The sequence below is a fragment of the Gambusia affinis genome, linkage group LG06 (assembly GCF_019740435.1).
Source record: "Gambusia affinis linkage group LG06, SWU_Gaff_1.0, whole genome shotgun sequence".
Taxonomy (NCBI): domain Eukaryota; kingdom Metazoa; phylum Chordata; class Actinopteri; order Cyprinodontiformes; family Poeciliidae; genus Gambusia; species Gambusia affinis.
Window position 1 is genome coordinate 27,691,205 of NC_057873.1, and position 18,553 is coordinate 27,709,757.

Genomic DNA, 18,553 nt, shown 5'->3' on the forward strand with positions numbered 1-18,553 from the left:
CAAGGCCACTCCTCGCACTCATGATGGATGGACGGATGGACGGATGGATGGATGGATGGATGGATGGATGGATGGATGGATGGATGGATGGAGAGCCTTTTGATAAAGTCCGTGAGAGTTGAAAGGGAAGAATTGTGTAACCCACCACAGCATAGTCATTGTAGACTCAGCACGTTTTGCTAATAACAGCCTGGATTTCACGCTCTTCTAGATCCTGAAACAGGAACAGGAACTTGTGCAAGTTCCGACTTTAGCAGAACTTTAGCAAAGTTCAGTCAAGCTAAATCAGGCTTGATGTCATTGGTCATAACAGTAAAAAAGGTATTAGGAAAGAAGTACTGAATAACTGAAGAAAACACCAGTCGTGTAATATGTAAAGATTACATCCTCAGACAGACCGAAATATGAGTTATGTGGACAATTTTGGTATTTTGAATGTCAAAATGAAAGTAATTCACATAACATAACATAACATAACATAACATAACATAACATAACATAACATAACATAACATAACATAACATAACATAACATAACATAACATAATCACAAACTAACAAAATGAAGGAAAGTCCAGTTGTGTGTCTGTTGAATTTTAACAAGCTTCTTCTTCATTCAGTGAAGTTACTTAAGATAATCCAGAGAGTAACAATATTGATGCTTCAAGATAAAATTACTCCAGTAAAAAGTACAGCGTAGTAAAAAAAAAAAAAAAACTTCTGAAAGTACACTTTTTCTAAAAGTTACTCAAGTAAATGTAACTATCTACTAGTGAACTCCTGTTCACCAGACATCACCTTTGGAAAATATTTAACTAAATGCACAATGGGTTTGTGTATTTGTCTAATCTTACACTGAGTTCTCATGTCTCCCATAGAGCTAATCTTTCCTAATGCTTTCTTGTCATTTTGTTAAATGATAAACAATGTTTGAAGTGTAGTTGCTCAATTGTAGAATGTTTTTTATTATCTCTGTGTTCTCTCGTGGGTTTTTTGTTTTGAGTAAAAATATTTCATAAAACATCTGTTTGAGAGTCTCAGCCCAGCATCTGTGTTGTGATTTTTGCAAGCTACGTTGTCATGCAAAAATATTCTGAACCTTTCCGTGCTAAAATGTGACAGGCAGAAAATGTTTTGCAAAGTAAACTGGTTTTTATATGGTCTAAAAAACACACCTTATCGTATCACCAAAAAGGTTTTATCGAGAAATTATATATATTTTTTTTTAATTGCCGTTTTTCCATTAGGCAAATATATTTTCAAAATGTCAAATTGTGCAATTATGTGGTCGAATGCAATTATTTGCTGCATTTATATGCAAAACTTTAACAGTATGGCACTAATGCCAAAAAAAAAAAAAAAAAACCCAACCCATTTCACAATTGTGGCATTTCTATTAAATGAAAATCATGATTAATACCATATGTGAATAAGAACGTTAGCTCTATAAATTATTAAAAACCTCCAACTACCTCAGTCTGGTAGTGGAATCGTGTGTTTCCACTGCAGTTTCATGGAACAAATCCATTTTGATAAAGACAAAAACCTCCACTTCATCCTTGATGTCAGATCTTTGTATAAAGTTCAGGTGGAGTCCTGCAGTTATTGAATTAGTGCCATAGTTCAACATTGGCTATCAAAGGCAGATATTGTTGTGGAATAAAAAGCTAATGATTAATTTGCTGTCACTTTCAGCTGCGTCATGCTCAAGCAGCAGCTTAAAGAGGGTCTACTAGTCTATTCATTCTAATTAAATAAAACCCCTTTTACATGCTGTCCCTCGTTATGTAACCGGAGGAAAAGTAAAACACATAATGCAGTGTACTCTTTCATCTCAAAATCCATTGAAAATGTGCTGCACGCAGAGATGTGGATCAGTTATTTGAAGAAACGTTTTAGTTTATATTTTTGCTGCATGATAAGAGAAATATAAGGGGCTTGACATCCCTTCAGCTAAGCTCTGGATGCACTGCGGGGTTGGAAAAAGTCCTGTGAGGCGCATGCAGAACACCGCAGGCACAAGCGATTAGGTACGGCTGGAGTTAACAAGCTTTTCGATGTTTTCATGTGCAGAGAGGGGGAGAGGGGCAGGCTACAGCTGATTAAATGGTGTCTCTTGTTGCCTGATGTATTTACCATGTGAAACACTTTTAGCTGCATTGTTGCTGAAATGTCCTGTACAAATAAACTCGACTACAAAGAAAAGTACAAAAAGATAGTCGTAGCAGTTGCGCACGAAATATAGCACGATTTCCATTCATCGGTACGTCCATCACCTTTTGAGCGGTTTAATCCTTCTGTTCATGTTGTCCTCGTCCTTTCACAACAAACGGATCTGGTGTGAAAGGCTCCTAATGACCCATTCCTAACCTGAGCAATGGGTCTTGCTTATCTGCTGTACGACTCTGTTCTGTTTGGGTATGAGACGACCTACAAGAGGTAAAAAGAAGAAAAAAATATATAATTTCATAATAACATCTCAACCTGGTGTTTGCATCACAGGAAGCATCTACAAATGAAACCAGAAGTTTCTGCACGTTGAATAAAGAAACTGCGACCGATGGGCGACCTGTCCAGGGTGAACCCCGCCTCTCGCCCGGAACGTAGCTGGAGAGGAACCAGCAACCCTCCTGACCCCATTAGGGACAAGGGTCAACAGAAAATGGATGGATGGATGGATGAAAGAAGAAAAAAAAACTCATTTGTTCCCTCACTGTCTGAGGTTAAATCAAACCAAACTTTTATAAAACACTAAACGCTTTGGCTGTATGTTGAGGGTTATTGTCCATTAAGAAGACTAATCAGCACCAAAGCTCTTCCTTTCTCGTTGATGTATTTAGATGTTGCTTCAATATTTCCACACACTGTTTGCTCCTAATCATGCAGTCTAGTTTATGAAGTGCACCAGTTCCTCAAAACAGCCCCACAACATGATGCTGCCGCCGCCATTCTTCATAGTTGGGATATAGAGCATCCCATTTTTTCCTCCAAATGTATTGGTGGTCATTAACTAATCAGTTCCACTTCAGTTTGATCAGATCACAGAACGTGTCTCTAAAAATGAAGATCTTTGTCCCTGTGTTCATCTGCAAACTGCAATCTGGCTTTTCATTTTTCTACGGGAGTAATTTCTTCCTCCTGGCTGAATGGCCTTTCAGTCCATGTGGGTACAGGATGCGCTTCACTGTGGACAATGACACTGTCTTCTGTGATTCAGCCTGCATCTACACTAGGTTTTTGCCTTTAGTTCGGGGGTCCACTTCTGACCAAAATAAGTCAATCTCTGGCTCTGATTAGCTCAAATGTTAAAGTTAACCTATCAGACGTTTCCAAAGCCATGACATCATCATCTATCTTTCCCCTCATTGCAAGAAAAAACCTCTGCTTTTTTTTTTTTACTTTTCTCTAAGAATTGCGTCATTAAGCAAATAAAAATACCTTTAGTAAATGTAACCTAAAGAAAGACAAGTTTGATCTGATTAAAGTTCAGACAGACAATTTTTTACTCACTGTGTGAAAATGTCTGGTTTCAACCGTAGAGCCTGGCCTCAAGACAAAATATTGATAACCTAATTTTGCATGAATAAAAGGCCTTAATATCTTCTTGCTCTACATAGACAATTTCCTTTAAAATAAAAAGTCTTATTTTAAGACTAAAAGTAGATGATTTTTTTTTACATTTGAAGTAGTTGGTCCATAAAACTGCATCACCCCAACATCTTGCTATAAATCTGTGGTTAAAAGACAATGATGTAAACATAGTAGCACAAAAACATCGTTTTTGTGTCTGCAGCATAACACAATGCGCAAGTCTGAGAAATGTTAGTCTGTTCAATTGGCTTTTTATCTACCTTTTCCTATACGCCTGCTGTATTTGACCTAAGTCATCTATGTTCTCAATTTGCCACAGGAATGAATTGCTGATCACTGAAAACATTTTATTCATAAAATGCATAATCATTTTCAGAAACGCATGTAGCAAACCCCCTCCCCACACACACACACACACACACAAATTAATGTGCAAAGGCGTGCTGTAAAGTGAGCTTGTACAGAACGTTCAAATAAAAATCAGTGCAGCTGTCTAATAAATGTTAACAGTGTGATGGGCTGAAGTATCTTGGCTGTCATTCAGCGGTACATCTCTGTGAAAGTTGTTGAAACTTGTGCTGGGATGATGTTGGTACTGTGAGGCTGTGTTAGCCATTCTGGATATCCTTTCCCTCATTAAGGAAGATTATAGCTGCACTGAGTGTCCTAAAATGTTGTGGAAGCGTTCTTTCCCTTCTTTTCCTGGTGCTGCAGTTTGTTATCCATGCTGTGTGGCATTCCCATGTTTAAAGTGGTGTTTTAATAAAGCCCTTGTTGGGCATTTGTTTAGATTCAAATTCTAAACTCTGGCTTTGCTAGTTCACCATCAAAAGCTCTTTAGCTGTTGCAGCCTCATCTTTTCCTCCTGGTGAAATTCCTTTAAAATGGCCCACATCCCCTTTTGTCGCTCCCTTGGGTTTCATCATTCTTCTTTTTTTTGTGGGATGGCGATGGAAATCAGGAAAAGAGCTAGATTTTGACAAGCGGTACGAAGAAAAAAGGAGTCATTGCATAAGACTTTTTCACCTGATCTGTCCTGTCCAAGATATATTATCAGCATATCTTAAAAGCGCAGGTCTTCAAGGAGGCTCAACCTTCAGAAAAAGGCGCCTTCTCTGTTTCAAGTTTTGGGACAACCTCAGTACTGCTCAATAAAGCAACATGATTGGCTGAGAAGGTCATCTCTCAAATTTCATAGTACATGTCCGAATAGGGCCGCACCATGTTTTGTTGTACACTCTGTCCATTGTGGACTTGATAAAACGTCTTGCAGAGATTTTTCCAATATCGCTGGTTTAGTCATACTTGGTTTTTCCCCTTCCTTCAGCCCGGGGTTAGATCATTAAAGATCTAGTTGCGTGACAGGAGGCTATAAAGCCAGTTCCAGCAAAGTAACTCACTCTCTTTCAGCTTGATTTGTTTTGTGAAAAGGTTTATGAGATGATTTTATTATAACAGACTCCTAGCAAGGATTTCAGAGCACGCATGTGTTCATAAATTTAATCTGTTCCATTCTTTTCTTTGGTTCACTTGATTTACGTTTTCGCAGTAAGGAAACCTTGATCCGCATTTTCAGGCGGACCAAGATTTGTGTTCTTGGACTGCAGCAGAGTTCGGATGAGCATTTTGTCCTGCCAGAACAAAGTGGACTATCCAAGGAAAACACCTCAGATCCATTTAAAGTAGACCGAGTGGAGCAAACTGATCTGGTGTGAAAGGCTCCTAATGATCATCTTCACTGAAAAAGGGATTGGTCAGAGGTCATAAAACAGTAGGAATAACGCAAGGCAATCAACCAAAAATGTATGAACCTAAATTCTAAACCCAGCAAACATCAATCAATCAATCAATCAATCAATCAATCAATCAATCAATCAATCAATCAATCAATCAATCAATCAATCAATCAATCAATCAATCAATCAATCAATCAACCAGCTTATCCAGAGTCAGGTCGCCAGGCAGCAGTCTATGCCAGGGGTGGCTAACTCCAGGCCTGGAGGTCCGGTCTCCTGCAACTTTTAGATGCATCTCTACTTCAACACACCTCAGCCAAATAATGAGGTCATTAGAAGGACTCTGGAGAACTTGACTGCACTGAAGAGGAGATTCAGCTGTTGGATTCAAGTGTGTTGGACCAGAGAGACATCTAAGAGTTGCAGGACACCGGCTCTCGAGGACCAGGATTGCCCACCCCTGGTCTATGCAGAGAGACCCAGACTGGCCTCTTAGGCTAGGTCCTCTGGGGAAATCCCAAAGTGTTCCCAGGTCAGCCGACAAACATAGTCTTTCAGCATAGTTTGGGTCTTCCTCTGGGTCTCCTCCTGGAGGGACGTGCCCAGAACTCTTCCCCATGGAGGCATTAAGGAGGCATCCTAATCACATTCCTGAGTCACCTCGACTGGTGTTGTGTTTTGTGGACTGGCTGAGTTTCTCAGTCTATCAACCTTTTGGTATTTAGCCATAGCTCCTGATCATAGATGAGGGGAGGAATGTAGGTCAACTGGTAAATCAAGAGATTTGCCTATTGGCTCAGCTCTCTCTTCACCATGACAGACTGGGACATCATTCGCTTTACTGTAGACGCTGCACCAATCCATCCATTGATCTCCTGCACCAATAACCAATATTCTTTCATTCGTGAACAAGATCTCAAGATACTTAAACTCCCCCAGTCGGGGCAAAATCTCTTCTTGTACCCAGAGAAGGCACTCTATACCGGCTCCAGAACATGACCTCAGATTTGGAGGGACTGTATCTCATCCCTGCTGCTTCACACTCAGCTGAGAACCTCTCCAGTGAAAGCTGGAGATCACAACCAGATGAAGCCAACAGAACCACATAGTCTGCAAAGAGCAGCGATGCAATCCTAAGGATATCCAAATGGATCCCCTCAACAGCTTGGCTTCGTCTAGAAATTCTAGCCATAAAGGAACCGAGTTGGTGACAAAGTACAACCTTGTCAGAGTCCAACTCCCACCAGAAACGAGTCTGACTTACTACCGGCAATGTGGACCTGCCACCGGTCATACAGGGACCTAACAGCCCCAATCTGGTACCCCATATCCCCAGACTGCCCCCCAAGAGACACAGTCGAACTCTTTCTCCAAGTCCACAAACCACATATAAACTGGTTGGGTGAACTCCCATGCACCCTCCAGAACCTGCTTTGGGTGTATAGCTCATCCAGTATTTCACAACCGGGACAATAACCACACTGCTATTCCAACATGTTATAGGCCCTCCTCTCCATAACCTCTCAGCTTGTAATCCTCTTTTACAAAGACAAGCTGGGGAGTGTTACTGGGGGATTGTTAAAGTTTCCCTCCTGGATCTGGAATCCTTGAAGTCTGACCATATGGCTGATCAGACAAAACATCTTCATGTTTTTCAGTGATAGATTAAAACAGTGTTATGGCAAAAATGAACCGTAAAAAAATGAGCAACTTTGACCTCAACTTTTTCAAAAAGGTCAATAATTTTGGGCTGCAGCAATCACAAAAAACATCCTGGGATCGACTAAAGCTGTGTTATGAATGTAGATTGAGGATGGAATATCTAAAAAAAAATATGTAAAATTGACTCACTGAGTTTAAAAATGTTCATCAAACCAAAGTCCACCATGACTGAGCTCTGGAGTAATAAATTCTTTGTTTGAACTTCTGATGGTTTGGTTCGTTAAAGTACTCATTCATCACATCGTAAACCTGTTTGCAGGCAAATAATCGTGAGAAATCACCATCGTCTGCTGTTGACATTAACTTAGTTACTGAGCAGAACAAAGGGATTTAAGGCCAACGCATTCAGGTGAAACTTGACAGAATTGTTGAATATAAACTCTGTCAGTCAAAGTAAGTGAAAAATGGACAGGACTATATCTACTTATTTTAAAAAGTCTTGCAGATTTGAATGGTTGAAAGACCTTAAAAACACTTAACATACTCTATAAAAATTGGAAAAGTATAAAAACTACAAATATGGTATTATTGTGGAAATTCTTCCATCAAATGAGGCTGTAAGTATTGAGAGTAAAGGTGAAATCAGTAAAACATCAGGCAGAATCAGCAGAATGTTGGTAATTGCAACTAAGCATTGGAAGCAAATCTGCACTCAATCTAAATTACAATAGATATCGCCAATCCAGACGGAAATAGCAGGTCATTCATTGTGGGAGTGGTTGATAGGTGGACCTACCTGATATATAATTGACCTCTGGACATCTCGTCGAATGTTTCACCTCCAAAGCAGTCAGAAAATGCAGACAGACGTAAAGTGGGTTTCCACCATGCAGCTCACCTGGGTTTTAATTTGCTTTGCATTGTCCGTGAAGACCGTCTCAGCTGCAGGTATGTCCTGTAAAGAGTCACATTAACGAGTTCAGATCTTTAAATTTAGACAGACTGCACATTTTCAGGTCTGTGCAATGTTTTATGTTAATGAATTTGTAAAGCCTTCATCAATTTTTGGAGTTTACAAAATTTAATCTTGAGAAATTGTGCCTTCTTCGATTCATGAAGAACCTGCACAAGACTATTTACTAAATCAACTGAAGAGTTTTGACATTTGGATGTTTTCAGTGCAAAATCTGTTGATGATCTGCACACCATCATCAGTGCGTCTTTCTTCCAGAATGGTGCTACCAGTCACAGGTTAGCTGCAACAGCACCTGTTCAGGTGAGCCCTGCTTCAGTCCAGTCACATGAAAGGTTTTAACAGGTAAACTTGTTGTTTTAGTCTTCTTGTCATCTTCTCCTCACAGGCCCAGATGTGTGGCAGACAGTTTCTCAACAATGTGGTGGCAGATCTCAGTCTCCAGTGAACATCGTGACGAGGAAAACGTTCAAAGACGAGCGGCTTACCCCACTTCAGTTTAACGGCTACCAGGAGGCGTCTAACGTCCACCTCATGAACAACGGTCACACTGGTAGGTCTCAGGTCAAATTAACTTTACGCTGGAAAAAAACGGTAAATAATGAAGACAGGAGCAGGAGTAAAACTAGTCAGAAGGTAATGTTTAGCTGTAGGCTATAAAGATAAGGATGAAGAAAGGAGTCGGAAAAATAGCTTGAATGGAAACGAACAGAGCTGAGAGGAGTTTGGGGAAGATTAGGAAATTCAAATAAAGCAAAGATTTTGAAGAGGGGAGTGTTGACTGTTTCTGATTTCTCAACTTGTTTTATCTTCATGATCAAATTCCCTCTAAAGTATTTATTTTTATTCTTGAATTTGAATAGATTTTGTTTTGTTTTTTACATTTTGAATATTATCCAGTAGAAGGCCAGGATAATGATAAATACTGTTGCTGTGAAGAGTTTGATATTGAACTTCTTGTGCTGTCAAGCGGGTGCTGTACCGATCTGTGTTGGTGAAGAGAGAGCTGAGTCAAAAAGCAAAGCTCTTGATTTACCGGTTGATCTACATTCTGACCCTTGTCTATGGTCATGAGCTTTGGGTCATGACCGAAAGAATGAGATCACAGATATAAGCGGCCGAACTGGGTTTTCTCCGTAGGGTGGCTGGGCTCTCCCTTAGAGATAGGGTGACAAGGTCAGTCATCCGGGAGGGACTCAGAGTAGAGCCGCTGCTCCTTCACGTCGAGAGGGGCCAGTTGAGATTGGCTTGGGCATCTGGTTAGGATGCCTCCTGGACGCCTCCCTGGTGAGGTGTTCTGGGCACGTCCCACCGGGAGGAGGCCCCTGGGAAGACCCAGGACACGCTGGAGGGACTATGTCTCTCGGCTGGCATGGGAACGCCTTGGGATTCCTCCGGAGGAGCTGGAAGAAGTGGCTGGGAGAGAGAAGTCTGGGCCTCCCTTCTGAAGCTGCTACCCCCGCGACCCGACCCCGGATAAAGCGGAAGAAAATGGATGGATGGATGGATGGATGGTTTCTTGCTTAGTTGGTCAGTTTGTTGGTTCCTTTGTTCCTTATGGCCAATGACAGAAGAAAGGTAATAGCTCTACTTCTTGGAGATATGATTAATATATCAAGAATTTGTCTTTGTTTTCATGTTCTTTCATAAACTTTGACTGACAACATCTTGTTTCTTGATTGGTTTGTTGGTCTGGTGGCTCGTTGGTTCCTTCCTTCTTGCTAGTGACAGAAGGAAGGCAATATCTCAGATTCTTGAGATATGACACAGATCGGAAGAATTTGTCACTGTTTTCAAGTTATTTGTAAATTTTGACTGACATATTTTGTTTCTTGGTTGGTTGGTTCATTAGTTGGTTAGTTGGTTGACTTATTGGTTGGTTCGTTAGTTGGTCTGATAGCTCGTTGGTCTCTTCCTTATTTCTTGCCGGTGACAGAAGGAAGGCAATATCTCAGATTCTTGAGGTACGACAAAAAACTGAAGAATTTGTCATTGCTTTCAAGGTCTTTGTAAACTTTGAGTGACATAACATTTCAGCATTTAAAAAGAATACTTCATTTCAAAAATTTATTTTAATAAATGTGTACAAAGATGTATATTTTGCTTATGTTGTATAGATTTTTTTCAATATTTTATGTTTATAAATATACATTTCTCTTTTTTTTTTTTTAGTTCAGCTGGACTTACCTCCTGGTATCGTGATCAGTGGAGGACACTTGGCTGCAAATTACAAAGCCATTCAGCTCCATCTTCACTGGGGCAAGGACGGCTCACCTGGATCCGAACACACGATTGATGGAGAGCAGTTTCCCATGGAGGTAATACGTGCAACAGGAGCATATTTAACTTGTTTATGACCTTTGTTTAAATACAATAAACCTCACCTCAAGAAAAAAAAAAAAAAAACAATAAAAATACAAGTATATCTTTCATCTAACCTGCAGATGCACATTGTCCACATCAAAGAAGATTACAGTTCTTTGTCCCAGGCTGTGATGGACCCTTCTGGAATTGCAGTTCTTGGATTTTTCTTTCAGGTAACTTTACTTCTTTTTATTTCATCAACAATCTGAATCGAGGGTTAATGTGACACCAAAAGCAACGAGGGCAAACTTTTCATCTGAGGAAAATCTTCACATGTCATTGCATGCTACATCCATTATAATGTAACGTGCATTATACCTATTAACTTGAAGGTATTTATTACCTTCAAGTTAATGGGTAACTTTAAGGTAGTTAAAGGTTAGGTGTTACCATTGTTGCTTTTGGGAAACTTTTTTTTTTCCAGTGGAAACACAGTCTTAAAATGGGATGAGCTAAAACAGTAGCATGTAATTAAATTTTGAGGACATAACGACATAAAAACAGGCCTTTTATTGAGCTCAGTAATGCCTCAGTCAGGGGCAAATATGAAGTGGTGACATAAATCTGTCCGTAAATATTGTTTAAAGAGTCTTCAAAGAGCTACGAGCGTCATTTCAGTGTGACCAATTCATCATCGTCATCCTAAATTTTCCCACATTTTCAGCTTCCTCGGTTGGATCAAATGACTGATCATATATCTTTTTTTTTTTTTACAAATTTTTTATCTTCATCACTTGTTGAGCACCAATCATCTGCTGTGTGCATCACCAGTCTTTATATAATCCTGATTTTATTTCCAGACACTTTCTTTCTTCGTTTCAGGAGTCTCTGTCTGAGAATAAGAAGTACGCTCCCCTAGTTGATGCTCTGAAGCAGATCATTAAACCCTGTAAGATATTGCAGATTTCATGGAATAAGAACATGATCAAACCCCATTATCTGCACGCTGATGTGTGTTAAGGCTAAAGGCCAGCAGTTACACAGTAACAAAACACCATAACAACTTTTCTCTCACAATATATGGATTGAACCTATTGTTCCTTATCTGTCTGTTTTGAACCCCCAGCCAGTAACGCCACGCTGCCAGGCGTCTCCCTGGAAATGCTTATTCCCCCTCAGAGCAGCTTGAAGAAATACTTCCGCTACGACGGCTCCCTCACGACTCCCAACTGCGCTGAAGCTGTCGTCTGGACGCTGTTTGAAAGCACCATTCCTCTGAGCTGGAGTCAGGTGATTGGGACGTTTTGTTCAGCATTGTGACACTTTATTGATAGTAGCTGTGTTTGAATTAGCTATAGAATTACACAAATTGAAATTCTGAAAGTAAATCCACTAACTCTCACAGCATCACACAGTTTATAAAGAGCTGTGTGTCATTCAAACATGTCGAATCCACAGCTCTTCTGTGAAATCACCCAAAACGCCGCATACGTAGCCACTCCCAAGTTTCAGCGGCTTGTCATCAAAACGCCTGAATATGACAGCAATGACAGATGGGTGTCATGGCTGGAATATCAATATATCTGTTGCTGAAATGATTTTTAATGACCTAAAGCGTGAACAGGTTTTTATTTTCATTTCATTTCTTATTTAATGGATGAACCACATTTGCAAAATTGTGGGGCTTTTTTTTTTTTTTTTCAACATTAGCAGAATACAGATAGACAAAGATTTGCACACATTTGTAGTGGAGAAGCAGCTGCTGTTGGCTGAATCTTTTTTAGATTTTTAAAGATTAAAGGTTTAATCTGACTTCTTCAGGGATCATCACTCCCTGAAAAAGTGATGATTTTCTTCAGGGAGATCACAAGTGTTTGATTGGAATTATATGCAAAAGTGGCGACAATAAGTCAAACCCAGTGCTTTACTTGATTCATTGTTGCTCTAAAAACCCAAACGGAGATTTAAATGGAGCAAATTAGGCAAAACTGCAGTCTCAAGCTTAGCTACCGCCCTACAGAGCAGCTCCACCCACTCTGCTCCTTCAGACTAACCAGCACCTCAGAACCATTTAAAATGACACAATGAGAAAGTTTGGTAACACTTTATTTGATGGGTTGTGAATTAGACTGTCATGACACCATCATAAACATGACATAACAACCTGTCATTAAATTTAGCTTTAATAACATAAAGCTACGTAATTTTGAAAGTTTAATCAGTAATACTTTTATAACAAATTTCCATCAGATCATGATTTCTTGGTTAATGCCAAGTTATCATAACAAAGACATTTTGAATAATGTCAACTTAATATTAAAAGTATCATGATTTACCGAATGACACTTTTTGACAACAGTCATAAATATTCATGAAGACTTACTCATGTTCATGACAGGTGTTATATCATGTTTATGACAGTCTTATTCACAACCCGTCAAATAAAGTATTACCAAATGTTTTTGTGATGATGTGCTGAAGGCAGAGTGTTGGAAAGAGTAGGAGTTTCTTAAAGAGACAGGCCTGATTTCAAAGCGTTAAGTCATATTTGTCATATAACAACTGAATGTAACACAGGTACTTGACTGTGGTATAAAATGAAACTATGGGCCTATAAAACACATAACACCAACACTTTATTAAATAATATTCATCACCACCTGCCTTTTCGACCACTCGTCTAATTTCTTATATTTATATTAATTATTGTTTTGTTTGTGCAGCTCTGATATTTAACCTCTTGTTGTGATGTTGTCTTCACTGCAGCTCTCTGCGTTCTGGCAGCTTCAGTTTCCCGAAGAGACAGAAATGATTCAAACCTACCGGCCAGTGCAGCCTCTGAACGACAGGCCTGTGTTCTACTCTGAAGGAAACGCTGCCCTGGTCAGCTGGGTGCTGCTGGTCATGTCGCTGCTGCTTTCCACTGTCTGACGGACAAAAGCTTTGTTTCACACAGACTCCGTTGAGGAATGTGGCGAATGTTTGACTATATATTAAGGCTAAAAGCGTTTGTTTTGTTTAAATATTTACTGACATTTTCAGAAATCAGATTGTGATTGTGGTTGTAAAGTTACGTCATTATTTAAGTTTCAAAGATTATGGTGATTTATTTCAAAAGTTTCTTTGATTTTTTTTTTTTTTTTTTTTTTTGTGCATCTAAGAAAATATTAATATCTGTCTTAAGTTAATCTTGAGTTATTTTGAATTTGTAACTATTCACATCAAAATGTAACCAAAAATAAAGAGAATTTTTAAAAGACATTAAGAGCAGAAATTACTGTTGGATATCAAAATAAATAAATAACGATTATATAAGTCATGATTTAATGACTGAAGTCCAAACAATTACAAAAACTGGAAACCAGAACACTGGACGAGGAGCAACAGTGACATGAAGTAACAGAGCAAACAGAAGGAACTATTAATGAGTCTGAGAGGAAGATCTACAAAGGAGGGGATGGAGAGGACAAAGGATCTAATCAGAGGAACTGACTGCAGTTGGGCTACATGAGGTAAGTATCTGCTGCTGTTGTATCAACCTTCCAGAACTCTCAGGTCTTCTGGTTCTGGTTCTGCTCTGCATCCCCAGAACCAGAACCAAATGAGGAGAAGTGGCATTCAGCATCTATGCACCACAAATCTGGAACAAACTTCCAGGAAACTGTAAAACAGCTGAAACACTGACTTCCTTTAAATCTCTACTAAAACCCACTTGTTTAGAGTTGTATTTGAAACGTAATCAATTACAAATTTATTGACGGAATCTGACTTAATGTTGTGTTTATTGTTGATTCTGTGTTGCATTGTGTTTCTGTGTTTGATTTGATGTGAAGCACTTTGAAATGCCTTGATGCTGAAATGTGCTATACAAATAAAATTTTATGTGATTCATGACATTTGATAATACACTCTTCCTTTTGCTTTTAATTCCTTTTACATCCACCAGGTGGAAGCACCACACAAATGCGTTCAAATGGACCTTACCAGAGGGGCCGCTTTTCATTGGCTGATGCTCATTCTACGTGGTCACGTGGGTGGCAGTCTCACAAACACGAGCTTTTCGTTAGCTAAGTACAGCATAGTAGCAGTTCTGATACAACTTCTACACCTTGAAGCCTGTCTGCTACACAGTCTTACGTTAGCTAAACAGATCAATATGCAATGTGTACTGTATCTGACACACACTAAAGATTTTATTTTAGCAGAAAAGGCTTTGGACTAAATTGTTACTCGTGTTAGCCACTCTAGCACAAAGTACAGCTGGTCAATCAACCATCGCTGTGTTCAGGGAAGCGCTGATTAATAATCCATAAATAAATATCAAGCCTGGAAACTTGATATGGGCGCTGGCGGTTGATACATGAAGTAACAAGTGTGCTTAAACTACAAAGAGAGACAGAGTAAAAAGGTACGAATGGTTTTGAGTTGATCACCTGTTCGGGTTATTTTACCTTTGTTTACATTTGCTGTGGCTCATTACAGCCGCTGTAGTTTCTAAACGTTGGACTAATTACCTCGTTCGTTTGTGACTATATGTCATTCATAACAAACATCAAAAAGAACAATCTGGAACAAACTTCCAGGAAACTGTAAAAACAGCTGAAACACTGACTTCCTTTAAATCTCTAGTCATCAAACCAAATTTCAGATCTACCGTAACTGACTGACTGACACCTGCTGGCCTCAGGTTTGCAACCAGACTGAGACACCAGTAACCTCCTCCCAGATGAGGACATGAACTTGTTATTTCCTCTGTCCATTGTAGTAGCTGATATATTGTGAAAATCCGGTAGAAATTATGCACTAATGGAGTCATGTTTACATAGAAATAATGCGCTACGAGGCTTTGCTTGTGAGACTTGCGGTCACGTGGGTCGGTTGTGGGCGGAGCTTGGTAAGGTCCATTACTGATCTCTCTTTAAATATATTTAGAAACAGTAAAGGTTTGATGTTTCAGCCGTTGCATGATGACACAGTTTAAGAAGCAGAAGAACTAGTTTTGTGTTAGGGATTAAATGTCCGTCCAGTTTGTAGAAAACTATTCATCTTCCTTAAACTTCATTACAGTCTGTCACAGAACAACAATACACATGAATGCATTTGTTTGGTCTTTTGGCTGATAGAAAACCAGTAAGTGGTGGTGGCAGCATCATGCTGTGGTGACTCTCTACTTCTGCAGGAACAATAAAGTAGGAGTTAAGAGAGGATGGGTGGAAGGAAAGCTCGATTCCCGGCCCGGGGTCTTTCTGCATGGAGTTTTCATGTTCTCCCTGTGCATGGTGGGTTCTCTCCGGGTTCTCCGGGTTCCTCCCACAGTCCAAAAACATGACTGTCAGGTTAATTGGTCTCTCTAAATTATCCCTAGGTGTGAGTGTGTGTGTGAATGGTTGTGTGTCTTGTGTGTCTCTGTGTTGCCCTGCGACAGACTGGCCACCTGTCCAGGGTGAACCCGCCTCTCGCCCGGAACACAGCTGGAGAGGAACCAGCAACCCTCCTGACCCCATTAGGGACAAGAGTGAACAGAAAATGGATGGATGGATAGTTTATGTTGAATTTGTTTATCATTATTTGTGTTCTACAAGTCTTGCCATATTCACTCTTCTCCATGTTTATTATTGTTGTTAAGGTGTTGCCATATATTAGCTCATTCTTTCCTGTTTAGTTTCATGGTTTATTCTCGCGCTCAGTCTCTTGTATACTTGTGTTTCTGTTTCTGTTTCCTTCAGTCTCCTTCCCTCAGTCGGTCTGTGTTTCTCATCTAGTCTTTAAAAGCCTCTCAGTTTTTACCGTCCCCTGCTGTTTTACTCCGTTCCCATGCCTGGTTCTCTGTTTCCATGCTCCTTCTTCCATACTCCATGTCTATTTTATTTATTTTTTTATTTTTTATTTTTTTGTCCATTGGAGACCTGTAAGGTTTTGTTCTTCATCACTAAATCTTCTAAACATACCTCGTTTGAGCACCTTGGATCTGTCTCGACCATTTTGCTTCTTTGACAGGAAGAGCCTGTAAAAGACCTGCGGGGGGCAGAGAGGCGCCTTTCAGCAGGACAACCATCCAAAACACACAGCTGAAGCCATGGAAAGGGATTTGATCAAATCACCTTCATGTCGTAGACTGGCCCAGTCAAAGTGCAGAGCTGAATTCATTTAACAACCCTTTCTTTGTGTTCACAGACATTTTCTTTAGAATCTGACTGAAATTTTCTTTTGTGAGTAAAACAACTCCAGGCAGTATCCATTTAATATGAATAAATGAATAAAAAAATATATAAAAGAAATCAAATGATTATTTTCACAATCATGTTTTACCTTCTTCATTACTTTTCTTGTCTAAACCAAAATCTATGTTTTTCCCTTGAGGATTAATTTATAACATTTTAACAATTTCTTCCCAGAGTTTTTCCACCTGCAGCCTCTACAGCCACTAGGTGGCAGCACTTTACAAGCATGTTTGTGCAGAGTGGTTGGTAGCGGCCCTCAAACTGTGTAACTGAGTTAAGATGAGCCGGGGAAATTGTGCTTCTCATTTTTATATGTTTTCGAGAACAGCAAATATTAATCTACCATGTTTTTGACCTAATAATAAGCTACTCCTCTGATAAGAAAATGGGAGGAAAATGAGTTTTAAATATCTTTAGGGGATCAAATGTGCATCCTGTACCAGAAGCATTCACATTGCTACCTACATATGCTATTTACTTATTTACTTTTTCCATATTTTGTTACATCAGCTTCAGATTATTTGGGTTTTGTCCACTAGACAAAGTAGCACATTATTGTAAAGTGGGGGCAAAACATAGAATGGTTTTGAAAAACTTTAATCTGAAAAAAGTCACATTTTGGGAAGGCAGCATCATGCTTTTCTTCAATAAAAACACTGACTCTACAGATATGTATCTCTTGTTGATTTAGATGTGTGTTTACTGAACCAAAACACCTTTGGGGTTTGATCCATATTCTGTTGTCTGCAAATTGCCAATAAAGGTACAAAAATATACATATAAAAAACAATATTATTTCTTTCTATTTTACAATTATGCTTTTGTTTTGTTGTGTGAAATCCCAATAAAAACATTGAAATAATAAAGTTAGACGTTATCCAGTGCTCAGTGACGGCTGCTCTTGGAGGTTTGGGGCTCCTGGCTCCCTGATGCCATCTCTCTCTCTCTGTCAGCTCAGTGCGCTGATCGTTCTGGATGCAGTCCCACATTGCACAGGAATAGACGTGTGATGCAAGCAGAGCTCTGGGTGCAACAGTGCTGACATAATCTGCTGGCTGCAAAGTCATGCTCCTCCACCATGGGTTCACTCTGAACACACACACACACGCCTGCTGACAAACATGAGCACGCTTTTTTTGTCTTTTTGCTGCATTCGTATTTGCTTTCTTAGCTTTCTGTCCAGTTAAATTTACTGTCGGTTCAGACACTTAATATTTTTAGCACCACTGCTTCTCTCTTTTTTCTTCTTTCCTATCAGGGCCATCTTTTCTCAGTTTGATCGCTGCCCATCCCCCTCCCTCCCCCAACTTCCTCTTATTTCTCTTGGTGTGACTCTGAGGTTTGGCGTTGCTGTGACAACGGAGGACACAAGGCTGTCTCTGCTCCGCTTGCAAAGTTTCTGTTGCTGCATGCACATTGCAGAGCAGAGTGTGCACCGCCTCGCTTGGGGATGGGGAAGCCTCTGCAACAGACCCTCCCCCCACACGCACACACACACACACACACACCCACACACACACCTTATCATACACAGAGGTAGGCGTGAAGAAGTTCTCAGAAACATGGTGAACATATGAAGGCCTTCCTGTAATCTGAAACGCAGAATGAAACACCTGCATAGCTTCCATCCTTTCTTTTTTTTTTTTTTTTACCTAAAGTTCTCCTGAAATTTAAGCTTTCTAGATCTTTTTTTTCATGTAAATTATTGTTGATGTCTGGAATCATGAGGGTCCAAATTTGCCGCCAATGCAAAGCTTCATCTCTGAGCTTTATTTCCTTAAAAGGGAGGCAGCAGCAGCGATGCATTCATAGGTTCAGAGTTTGAATTTGCATCCTCGGCTTCGCATGAGTGTGTCTTCGAACTGTACATTCAAACTGACAAAAGAGCAATCATTGAAAATACATGAATTCAGAGACACTTCCGCAAAGTCAAAGAACATCCAATTGAACTATTTAGTATTTATGATCAAATGTCAAAAGTTACAAAACAAAATGACTGAGTAATTTGAGTCACATCAACCACAAGTTCAAAAACCAAATAATGAAAAGAAAAACATCAAGAAAGA

At 39.7% G+C, this 18,553-nt stretch overlaps 1 protein-coding gene across 1 annotated transcript; it reads left to right on the top strand.

The window, feature by feature from the left end:
• Positions 1 to 7,369: 7,369 nt before the first annotated feature.
• On the top strand, positions 7,370 to 13,359 carry ca4b (carbonic anhydrase IV b). Its single transcript, XM_044118994.1, has 8 exons — positions 7,370 to 7,937; positions 8,221 to 8,265; positions 8,351 to 8,515; positions 10,135 to 10,280; positions 10,407 to 10,499; positions 11,149 to 11,215; positions 11,393 to 11,556; positions 13,033 to 13,359. Exons 1-8 carry the CDS (start codon positions 7,820 to 7,822, stop codon positions 13,195 to 13,197), a joined length of 963 nt encoding a protein of 320 aa, XP_043974929.1. The 5' UTR covers positions 7,370 to 7,819; the 3' UTR covers positions 13,198 to 13,359.
• The last annotated feature ends 5,194 nt before the right edge of the window (positions 13,360 to 18,553 follow it).

Coding starts and splice junctions, on each gene's coding strand:
- ca4b (XM_044118994.1), top strand. CDS start 7,820: ATGTTTCACCTCCAAAGCAGTCAGAAAATGCAGACAGACGTAAAGTGG. Junction 8,266..8,350: donor CTGCAACAGCACCTGTTCAG/GTGAGCCCTGCT, acceptor TTCTCCTCACAG/GCCCAGATGTGTGGCAGACA. Junction 10,500..11,148: donor TTCTTGGATTTTTCTTTCAG/GTAACTTTACTT, acceptor TCTTCGTTTCAG/GAGTCTCTGTCTGAGAATAA.